Raw genomic sequence first — 12,378 nt, 5'->3', positions numbered from 1 at the left:
TTCTCACCTGTGTGTTTGAGGAGCTCCATACAGCCGTTAGGTGTGCAGGGGAGGAAGCAGTTCTTGAGGTCACCTCGAGCCAGTTTCCCTGCATTTACACTGCACAGACTGCAGCAACAGGAGCACAGATAGAGGTTTAAGGATGCGATAATGTACAGCGAGCAGGTCATTACAGTGAAATAAACCCTGACAGGGTGATACAAGACCCTGACTGCTCTTGAATCACCTAAAAGGGGTTCATTTCAATTCTACAATTGGAACCTTTTGGATCCAAAAGCAGATCTCTCATTTTCACCACTGCTGACTGTATACTCTAATTAAACCCATGATCTGTTGTTATTTGCTCCAGAATTGCAGTACATAGAATCTCTCACCCATCCACATCCTTGTCTGGATCCACAGCATTGGTCACTTTCTCCGTGTTTATGGGATTAATGGAGTCCAGAGGTAACTGTACAATGAGCCCATGAACATCCGGGTCCTCGTTAAACATCTTTACACTCTGCAGCACCTGAGGAACATTTGACACATTCCTGAGTCCTGCAGACTCAATGTGACTGACATACAGTGGAGTCCAAAAAGTCTCACTCACTCCTATCTCCCTGGCTCTGTTCAGATTGAATTAAGTTCAAATCTAGAATAATGGGACACTCAAGTGTTGGCGTGTTGATGCTCTGCTGCTCCTGTGTGTCACCCTGTGGGACTAGTTCCTACACCCTGCCTCCTAGTATGCCTCTTGTTCCCATTAAACTTTATTTATTTCTGTCTTGTCACCACTGTGTGTATGTTGTACATGTATCTTGCACCTTGGGTCCAGGAGAAACGTTTCCATGTGTGAAAATACTTGACTTGACCTACACTGAAAATAGTTACTTCTGATGATCATGAAACACCTTAAAAACACATGACAGTAAATATCTTCTTAATGTAAGTGGATTTGGGGTAAACCATGGTTTAATGGTTAGACAAGTAGCTTTGGGACCAAAAGGTCACTTGTTCGAAGCTCTGGACCAGCAGGAATGGCTGAAGTACCCTTGAGCAAGGCACCTAACTCCTCCCCAAGCTACTCTGGGTATGCTGTACATCGCTCTGGATAAGAGCATCTGCTAAATGCCTGTAATGTAATTGCTTTGTTTATTTTTTTCTGAAATCATTCGTTGTCTTTGTTCACTGGAACTTGTGTGGTGCTGTAGCTGTCATCTGAGTGATGACAGAAAGATTACGGCTCTCAAGCACTATGAATAGCATAGTTTACTTCACTTGATAAAGTTTAGGACACAAGTTCACTTTTGTTAAACTTTTTAGCAACTATTTGGACCATTGGAGCTTTTGGACCATTGAGTTATCCTTCAGTTGAAACTTGAATTACGTCAAGTTCAATTGCTCGTACGAGAGCGCTGCTCCAATCAATAAAAATATCACTCCATTCATTGTCTTCTTTGGTCACTCGTTCCAATGGAAAGGCAAATTAAACCTCCAATCAATAGCTAAATTACATAAAGCTAGCTAGCTACGGAAATGTTCTGGTTGTCCAGTTAACATTAGCAAGCGAGAGACTCCGACACGAAAAGACCCATAATTATGATTCGTAAATGAATCAGTTGTTCCTACACTGAACTTGTTCCATTCAGTGGTCGTGTGACAAGTGAACAAGAGACTCAGACTCGAAAGACCGATTTGTGAATGAATCTGAGCCTGAGTAGCACATGTGCATGGCTAAAGATAAAATAAACGAATCACTCACTGGGATGGCTTGTTACTCCAGAGTCGTACAAAAGGTTTGTTCAAAATGAATGAATTGTTCAAAAACGATACATCACTAGAGCAAACATGCACCACAAGGCCTAACCTCTGACTTAAATCTTAACAAGTTCATACTGTATACAACAGGAAACAATATTTTGCAACAAAAAAAGGTGTGACTCTCAGTTGTGTAGGGCATGTTCATGAACTTTTCAATCACTATAAAAATCCATAAAACCAGTTCGTAAAAGTTTGTGATATCTTTAATCATTTAGGAATTTAAAAGTGTAACACAGCAACAAAATTATTTCCACTCACCTCATCTTCTGTAGCCGTCTTAGGAAGCCTGATGTGATTGGCATTAATGCCAATCTGGAAAAAGGCAGAAAGTGAATGAGAAAGAGGGATAAAAATCAAAATAATATTTACAAATAAATAAGACTGTATTATCGAATCCCAACCTACTCTGGCTGCTGCCTTTAACTTCATACTGATGTAAAGATTGGAGTCGTCTCTGTCCCCGACCTGAAATGGAGAAATGAATGTATAAATATAATGTGCTGATGCAGAAACTAAACAGGTGGTAATAGCACATAAAAAAGCAAAGGAAGTCCATAACAGATGGAAACTGACTCTTAAAATGGAACTAATTGGGGTCACACACTGGTGTATGGTGGAAAAAATGGGGTCACACTCTGGTGTATGGTGGACAAAATGAGGTCACTCTCTGGTGTATGATGGACAAAATGGGGTCACACTGGTGTATGGTGGACAAAATGGGGTCACACTGGTGTATGGTGGACAAAATGGGGTCACACTGGTGTATGGTGGACAAAATGGGGTCACACTGGTGTATAGGGTCATAGACTGATGTATGGTGAACACAATGGGGTCACACACTGGTGTATGGTGGACAAAATGAGGTCACTTTCTGGTGTACGATGGACAAAATGGGGTCACACTGGTGTACGATGGACAAAATGGGGTCACACTGGTGTATGGTGGACAAAATGGGGTCACACTGGTGTATAGGGTCATAGACTGATGTATGGTGAACACAAAGGGGTCACACACTGGTGTATGGGGTCAAACACTGGTGCATGTGGTCAAAATGGGGTCACACTGGTGTATGGTGGACAAAATGAGGTCACTCTCTGGTGTATGATGGACAAAATGGGGTCACACTGGTGTATGGTAGACAAAATGGGGTCACACTGGTGTATGGTGGACAAAATGGGGTCACACTGGTGTATAGGGTCATAGACAGATGTATGGTGAACACAGTGGGGTCACACACTGGTGTATGGGGTCAAACACTGGTGCATGTGGTCAAAATGGGGTCACACTGGTGTATGGTGGACAAAATGGGGTCACACTGGTGTATGGTGGTCAAAATGGGGTCACACTGGTGTATGGTGGACAAATTGGGGTTACACTGGTGTATGGGGTCACAGATTGGTGTATGGTGAACACAATGGGGTCACACACTGATGTATGGGGTCAAACACTGGATTATGGTAGATAAAATAGGGTCACACACTGGTGTATGGTGGACACAGTGGGGTCCCACACTGGTGTATGGGGTCAAACACTGGTGCATGTGGTCAAAATGGGGTCACACTGGTGTATGGTGGACAAAATGGGGTCACACTCTGGTGTATGGGGTCAAACACTGGTGTATGGTGGTCAAAATGGGGTCACACTGGTGTATGGTGGACAAATTGGGGTTACACTGGTGTATGGGGTCACAGATTGGTGTATGGTGAACACAATGGGGTCACACACTGATGTATGGGGTCAAACACTGGATTATGGTAGATAAAATAGGGTCACACACTGGTGTATGGTGGACACAGTGGGGTCCCACACTGGTGTATGGGGTCAAACACTGGTGCATGTGGTCAAAATGGGGTCACACTGGTGTATGGTGGACAAAATGGGGTCACACTCTGGTGCATGTGGTCAAAATGGGGTCACACTGGTGTATGGTGGACAAAATGGGGTCAAACTCCTGTGTATGGTGGTCAAAATGGGGTCACACTGGTGTATGGTGGACAAATTGGGGTCACACTGGTGTATGGGGTCACAGATTGGTGTATGGTGAACACAATGGGGTCACACTGATGTATGGGGTCAAACACTGGATTATGGTAGATAAAATAGGGTCACACACTGGTGTATGGTGGACACATTGGGGTCACACACTGGTGTATGGGGTCAAACACTGGTGTATAGTGGAAAAATGGGGTTACGCTGGTGTATGGGGTCAAAGTGGGGTCACACTGTGTATGGTGGACAAAACTGAGTCACACTCTGGAGTATGGTGGATGCAATGGGGTCACTCAATGGTGTATGGTGGATAAAATGAGGTCACACACACTGGTGTATGGTGGACATAATGGGGTCACACACTGGTTTATGGTGGCCACAACTGGGTCACTCATTAGTGTATGGTGGACACAATGGGGTCACACACTGGTTTATAGTGGCCACAGTTGGGTCACAAACTGGTGTATAGTGGACACAATGGGGTCTCACACACATTGGTGTATGATGGATATAATGGTGTCACATACTGGTGTAAAGTGGATAAAATGGGGTCACACTGGTGTATGGTGGATAAAATGGTGTCACATACTGGTGTATAGTGGATAAAATGGGGTCACACTGGTGTATGGTGGATAAAATGGTGTCACATACTGGTGTATAGTGGATAAAATGGGGTCACACACTGGTGTATGGTGGACAAAATGGGGTCAAACTCTGGTGTATGGTGGTCAAAATGGGGTCACACTGGTGTTTGGTGGACAAATTGGGGTCACACTGGTGTATGGGTTCACAGAGTGGTGTATGGTGAACACAATGGGGTCACACACTGATGTATGGGGTCAAACACTGGATTATGGTAGATAAAATAAGGTCACACACTGGTTTTTGGTGGACACATTGGGGTCACACACTGGTGTATGGGGTCAAACACTGGTGTATAGTGGAAAAATGGGGTCACGCTGGTGTATGGGGTCAAAGTGGGGTCACACTGTGTATGGTGGACAAAACTGGGTCACACTCTGGAGTATGGTGGATGCAATGGGGTCACTCAATGGTGTATGGTGGATAAAATGGGGTCTCACACACACTGGTGTGTAGTGGACACAATGGGGTCACGCACAGTGGTGAATGGTGGACACAACTGGGTCACAGACTGGTTTATGGTGGCCACAGTTGGGTCACACACTGGTGTATGGTGCCCACAATGGGGTCACACACACTGGTGTATGGTGGATAAAATGGCTTCACATACTGGTGTATAGTGGCTAAAATGGGGTCACACTGGTGTATGGTGGCCACAATGGGGTCACACACTGGTGTATGGTGAATAAAATAGGGTCACACTGGTGTATGATGGATAAAATGGGGTCACACTGGTGTATGATGGATAAAATGGGGTCACACACTGGTGTATGGTGGCCACAACTGGGTCACTCATTGGTGTAGGGTGGACACAATGGGGTCACACACTGGTTTATAGTGGCCACAGTTGGGTCACAAACTGGTGTATAGTGGACACAATGGGGTCTCACACACACTGGTGTATGATGGATAAAATGGTGTCACATACTGGTGTATAGTGGATAAAATGGGGTCACACTGGTGTATGGTGGATAAAATGGTGTCACATACTGGTGTATAGTGGATAAAATGGGGTCACACACTGGTGTATGGTGGATAAAATGGAGTCAAACTCTGGTGTATGGTGGTCAAAATGGGGTCACACTGGTGTATGGTGGACAAATTGGGGTCACACTGGTGTATGGGGTCACAGATTGGTGTATGGTGAACACAATGGGGTCACACACTGATGTATGGGGTCAAACACTGGATTATGGTAGATAAAATAGGGTCACACACTGGTGTATGGTGGACACATTGGGGTCACACATTGGTGTATGGGGTCAAACACTGGTGTATAGTGGAAAAATGGGGTCATGCTGGTGTATGGGGTCAAAGTGGGGTCACACTGTGTATGGTGGACAAAACTGGGTCACACTCTGGAGTATGGTGGATGCAATGGGGTCACTCAGTGGTGTATGGTGGATAAAATGAGGTCACACACACTGGTGTGTAGTGGACACAATGGGGTCACGCACAGTGGTGAATGGTGGACACAACTGGGTCACAGACTGGTTTATGGTGGCCACAGTTGGGTCACACACTGGTGTATGGTGCCCACAATGGGGTCACATACACTGGTGTATGGTGGATAAAATGGCTTCACATACTGGTGTATAGTGGCTAAAATGGGGTCACACTGGTGTATGGTGGCCACAATGGGGTCACACACTGGTGTATGGTGAATAGAATGGGGTCACACTGGTGTATGATGGATAAAATGGGGTCACACTGGTGTATGATGGATAAAATGGGGTCACACACTGGTGTATGGTGGACATAATGGGGTCACACACTGGTTTATGGTGGCCACAACTGGGTCACTCATTGGTGTATGGTGGACACAATGGGATCACACACTGGTTTATAGTGACCACAGTTGGGTCACAAACTGGTGTATAGTGGACACAATGGGGTCTCACACACACTGGTGTATGATGGATAAAATGGTGTCACATACTGGTGTATAGTGGATAAAATGGGGTCACACTGGTGTATGGTGGATACAATGGGGTCACATACTGGTGTATAGTGGACAAAATGGGGTCACACACTGGTGTATGGTGGACAAAATGGGGTCAAACTCTGGTGTATGGTGGTCAAAATGGGGTCACACTGGTGTTTGGTGGACAAATTGGGGTCACACTGGTGTGTGGGGTCACAGATTGGTGTATGGTGAACACAATGGGGTCACACACTGATGTATGGGGTCAAACACTGGATTATGGTTGATAAAATAGGGTCATACACTGGTGTATGGTGGACACATTGGGGTCACACACTGGTGTATGGGGTCAAACACTGGTGTATAGTGGAAAAATGGGGTCACGCTGGTGTATGGGGTCAAAGTGGGGTCACACTGTGTATGGTGGACAAAACTGGGTCACACTCTGGAGTATGGTGGATGCAATGGGGTCACTCAATGGTGTATGGTGGATAAAATGGGGTCACACACACACTGGTGTGTAGTGGACACAATGGGGTCACGCACAGTGGTGAATGGTGGACACAACTGGGTCACAGACTGGTTTATGGTGGCCACAGTTGGGTCACACACTGGTGTATGGTGCCCACAATGGGGTCACACACACTGGTGTATGGTGGATAAAATGGCTTCACATACTGGTGTATAGTGGATAAAATGGGGTCACACTGGTGTATGGTGGCCACAATGGGGTCACACACTGGTGTATGGTGAATAAAATGGGGTCACACTGGTGTATGATGGATAAAATGGGGTCACACTGGTGTATGATGGATAAAATGGGGTCACACTGGTGTATGGTGGCCACAACTGGGTCACACATTGGTGTATGGTGGACACAATGGGGTCACACACTGGTTTATAGTGGCCACAGTTGGGTCACAAACTGGTGTATAGTGGACACAATGGGGTCTCACACACACTGGTGTATGATGGATAAAATGGTGTCACATACTGGTGTATAGTGGATAAAATGGTGTCACATACTGGTGTATGTTGGCCACAATGGGGTCACACAGTGGTCTATGTAACTTTGAAAGCATATGCTATTATGTGAGCGTGATGAAGGAAAAGAGAATGGCACATTACCAAATGACCAGCTGGAGAATAAAAGGAAAGGCAAAAAAGGAAGAAGAAAGAATAAAAGAAAGTATGTGAGTCAGATTATCAGAGAAAACAGTGTTCACCTTGTTATTATCAGATTTTTTTTTGTTTTGAGATTTAAAAACAACAACAAATAAATGGACTAACTTGTAGCACCACCAGGCCTGGTCTAAAGCCTGGAAGCTGACTGTTCATCTCTGCGACGTCCTTCTTCAGACGTTCCGTCACATGTCTGCAGGGAAAGAGACCACCAACACTTTATTCAAATGTGGTGTTTATAAGGCTACATGACACCTACATAAGCCCCTTGTGACATCTACATGAACACTTAGTCCTACAGGTGTTAACGGTCATAACGGCCGCTTTCATTATTTGTAACGTGAAGCTGAAATAATGATCGAGTTAAGTGACGTAGATGACATAATGTTGACATTACTGTACATGACACTTTTTGTGAAATAAACCTATACAGTACATGAATACCTAATTAGCATCAGCTGTCACAAAGCCTGCTTTCATCTGTTGTGATGTCACGCTGAGTCAAGTGACATACATGACGTGAAGCGTACGTGAGCCTGCTGTTGTTTTCAATTTATGAGGCCATCATGACACCTGACATAAACCCACATTAATGTTTATTCCAACTGGTGTCAGCTGTCACATGGACTGCTTTCGCTAGTTGCAATGTCAAACTGACGTAACATGACGGAAAGTTGACAGATTGTTTAAAGACGCTTTGAAACCATTATGACAACCAAGTCTGGAGTTATTCTGGCATGTTGCTAAATAGTTATAATGCATCATGGGTTTCTAAATGCAGTAAGTAACATAAATGTCATATTGCTGCTTATAACAGCTCAATGAACACATAGCAATTTTACAACATGATGACGTGATGACAGAGTTGGGGATATTTTTTTCTGGGCTGAAAGTAAAGTGCGCTTCATACTTCATACATAAGATGATCTGTCATCCTTGCAACGTTTTTATGAACACTTGGCATTGCTAAGACATTGTCATGACTTATTTTCTTTGATATGACTGTCATGTCATCACTGTTATCTGACTTGCATGACATACCAGAACTGACCTACAAAGTCAGTTCCTATAACATTTTAACATAAATCAGCCGAGAATGTTTAAAATGTTATGGCAATTACGCAACACTGGAATGACAGGTTACAGTGCTGAGCGTAAATGAGTGCACCCCCTTTGAAAAGTAACATTTTAAACAATATCTCAATGAACGCAAACAATTTCCAAAATGTTGACAAGACAAATCATGGCCTCCATGATTTTTAAGGACAGCACCAAGTCTTCTAGGCATGGAATGAACAAGTTGGCGACATTTTTGCAACATCAATCTTTTTCCATTCTTCAACAATGACCTCTTTTAGTGACTGGATGCCGGATGGAGAGTGATGCTCAACTTGCCTCTTCAGAATTCCCCAAAGAAAATAATTTCTTTTCACCACAAAGGTGAAGGCTACAAGAAGATCAGCAAAGCTTTACTTATCAGTCAGAGTACTGTAGCAAAAGTGGTACAAAAATTTAAGAAAGCTGGAACTACAACCATCTCACAGAGACATCCAGGTCGTCCACGGAAGTTAATGGTCCCATGGCATGAAATTTTCACTTTCTGAGTTTTTTTAATGTTAAAATGAGTTCCTCTGACCTTCTTAAGTCACCCCAGTGGCTAGAAATTTCATAATGTGTAAACCAAACTATGCCCAACATTTGAGAATGGCGCGTCAAAACGGCGCGTTGATAAACTCTTCCCTTGCCTACGTCAGCAAGGGAGATGATCCCCACGCCCCCCCTCTGGATTCCCACCCACTGTATGGATTGCCCGCCCAGCTCAAAAGTTGCCACCAAACATGGAAGTTGCGCTGTACATGGATGTGACAACACAGAAAGGAGTCTGTTTTTACTGCCGACGGGAGAGCCCCTGAAGACGCAGTGGCTTAATTTTATTTACTCCAATAATACGCCGTCGAGTCTACCTAAGACGGTGTATGTTTGTCGGAAGCATTTTCCTGATGAATGTTTCCACAACTTGGGACAGTACAGGGCAGGTTTTGCATATCAACTGTCACTGAAGCCTGGGTCCGTACCAAGCATCCCTGCCGCATCAGCCACAAACACCGAACAAGTAAGTGTATAACTGTTAAGTCGTTTTGCCGTGTTTTAAAATCGGTGCCACGTTAGCCTTGCAATGGCTACATTAGCTGTGCAGCTAACCGCTTCCTGCAGTTAGCCAGGTACTCTGTGCTACAAAACCAAAAAGCATGCAGCATGCTCTGTTATAATAGCCAATCAAAACAGTTTTTACAAAGACACCCACATTCTTTTTTTTAAGTCACTCGTTCATTTTATTTGTTTGTTTGTTTGTTTGTTCAGTAAAAGCCCAAACATTTGTTGAATTTCTTTTATTTCCTCGTGTTGCACCTTAATGACATCAGCGCGCGGTATTTTTCCATTCGCGGTTTGTTCCTTCTCTCTCGCCATAGTAAGACACCCACATCCGCTTGTTCTGACCCACTGGAGGTAGCGTCACAGTGCTGTTAGCCAATCAGAGGTAACACGTTTACATGTCATGAATATTAATGATAAGACCCGTCCCCACCCTCTACCCTTCCCCGCCTCCTGCTTCTCATTAGCAAAACGACGCACTGGGAAAAGCGCTGAAATGGGGCTTTCTCCCAGGAGGCTATATCTACGTGCTGAGGGTTCATTTCGAGAAAGGCTGCGGATATAACATCCGGAAACCTCCACGAGCCCGTTTAAAGCATCAACAAACCACCATGCCATGGGACCTTTAACACCTTAACAGGAGCGTCTTCTGATGAGAAGGGTTGAAGAAAATTGGCATGCAAGTTCACTGCAGTTATCTAAAGAAGTAGAAAGCCAAACTGGGGTGACTATTTCCCGTGACACAATACGGCGAAAGAAGCCTCTCCTAAAGCCCAGGCACAAAAAAGCCCGCCTAGAGTTTGCCAGGGCCCATGCTGACAAAGATGAAGACTACTGGGACTCTATACTCTGGAGTGATGAGACCAAGATAAATGTTTTTGGAACTGATGGCTTCAAAACTGTATGGCGTCGCAAAGGTGAGGAATACAAAGAAAAATGCCTGGTGCCTACAGTGAAACATGGTGGTGGCAGTGTCCTTATGTGGGGCTGCATGAGTGCTGCTGGTGTCGGAGAGCTGCATTTCATTGATGGCATCATGAATTCACAGACGTATTGTTCTTTAATGAAAGAGAAGATGCTACCATCACTCCGTGCCCTTGGTTGTCGTGCACTTTTCCAACATGACTAAACACACATCTAAGGCCACTGTTGGATTTCTGAAGAAGAACAGGGTGAAAGTGATTCAGTGGCCAAGTACGTCTCCTGATCTGAACCCAATCGAACACCTACGGGGAATTCTGAAGAGACGAATTGAGCATCCCTCTCCATCCAGCATCCAGTCACTAAAAGAGGTCGCTGTTGAAGAATGGAAAAAGATTGATGTTGCAAAATGTCGCCAACTTGTTCATTCCATGCCTAGAAGACTTGGTGCTGTCATTAAAAATCATGGAGGCCATACAAAGTACTAGATGTAGTAGTTTTTGTTGTGGGGTGTACTCATTTTTGCGCCACCCTAATTTGAGTAAAACTGAAAAATGTGTAATCTAAGTTATATTATTAACCTTACTTTCACGTTATAAGTTAAACAGATGTTATATTAAACTTGTCAACATTTTGGAAATTGTTTGTGTTCATTGAGATATTGTTCAAAACGGGTGTACTCATTTACGCTGAGCACTGTACCTTCTGGAGTTTTGGACTTTGGTACGGCTTATGTAACTGAACACATGCAGAGGGTTTGGACTCACTGTGAGATCTTGTTGCCAGAGATGACCGTAGCTATGGCACGTCGACTTTCCCAGCATTTCACAGCCCTTCGTCTGAGGTTTATTGCAATTATAGGAAACATGCTACAAAAAACAGACATAAAAAGGAAGATGGGGTGAAGGATTTATCTAATTAAGATAAAACATTAAAAATCCATGGTTAATGCTGTAGAACATGAGCAGAAGCACTGATGTAGTGTGATTCAGTGCCTCAGGGTTGCATACATGATTATATTTATTATCTTCTCCTCTAAGTCCAAAGTCTTATCTTTCTGGCTTTTTCCAGGTCATGACACCTCAATCCGGACGAGCTGGGAAAGCTGGAAATAAATCAATAATCCATGAAAAACAACAAAACAACAACAACTCCAGGTCTTTTTCATATCTGCCTGCACACGCACCCACCCTTGTGGCTGAGATCTAAAATCTTTACAGGCACAACCGGAAAGGTTCAGGTTCAGCCCCCATGGGTGACACGAATGAGGTGGCGTGTCTCTTATCGTATCGTCTTGTCTCCCTCTCAGCCAATCACAGAGTGTGTTTAATTTGCTCTTTATTTCTGGATCTGCTGCAGCGAGCTGTGGGTTTTGTGAGGAAAACAAGAGAAGGTCTGAATCCACAGGGAGGGCCATGAGTGCTAGGAGGAACTTGGCTGGCTTCCAGTGGAATAAGTCCACTCCTACATATTCTTTCACACACACACACACAGAATCTCTCTCTCTCTCTCTCTCTCACACACACACATACTGCACTCTTGTGAACCCCCAGGAAAGTACCCACCCCTTGTGCTTCATCCAATGAGTGAAAGGATACTTGGCTTCGGTCCAATCAAAAAAGGGGGAGGAGGTGTTCCTGCACTGCTTAAAGTGATGCGTTTCAAAATGCATTGTTTAAAATGTCAAATAATCCGTGTGAAAGTTTCCACCCCTCCCCCTCCTCCTTGATCTTTGTGCTGCAAAAATAGTTAAGTTTTATTAA

At 44.2% G+C, this 12,378-nt stretch overlaps 1 protein-coding gene across 3 annotated transcripts in view; it reads right to left on the bottom strand.

Annotated features, from left to right (window-relative positions):
• The window catches only part of mthfd1a (methylenetetrahydrofolate dehydrogenase (NADP+ dependent) 1a, methenyltetrahydrofolate cyclohydrolase, formyltetrahydrofolate synthetase), a 79,237-nt gene extending 67,274 nt beyond the window's left edge, over window positions 1-11,963 (bottom strand). Inside the window, exons 1-8 of one of the 3 annotated variants that reach the window (XM_060916299.1) lie at window positions 11,806-11,963; window positions 11,626-11,720; window positions 11,383-11,484; window positions 7,649-7,733; window positions 2,209-2,268; window positions 2,062-2,115; window positions 375-511; window positions 8-108 (exon numbers count right to left, since the gene is read on the bottom strand). In XM_060916299.1, coding sequence (XP_060772282.1) covers window positions 8-108; window positions 375-511; window positions 2,062-2,115; window positions 2,209-2,268; window positions 7,649-7,733; window positions 11,383-11,483 — 538 coding nt within the window. In that variant the 5' untranslated portion in view covers window position 11,484; window positions 11,626-11,720; window positions 11,806-11,963. The other 2 variants (XM_060916298.1, XM_060916300.1) reach the window with 2 other exon arrangements.
• Between the last annotated feature and the right edge of the window lie 415 nt (window positions 11,964-12,378).

This window comes from Neoarius graeffei, chromosome 3 (genome assembly GCF_027579695.1).
Source record: "Neoarius graeffei isolate fNeoGra1 chromosome 3, fNeoGra1.pri, whole genome shotgun sequence".
Classification (NCBI taxonomy): Eukaryota; Metazoa; Chordata; class Actinopteri; order Siluriformes; family Ariidae; genus Neoarius; species Neoarius graeffei.
The sequence above is the reverse complement of the archived record's forward strand: the minus strand, read 5'-3'. Positions and strand labels throughout refer to the sequence as shown.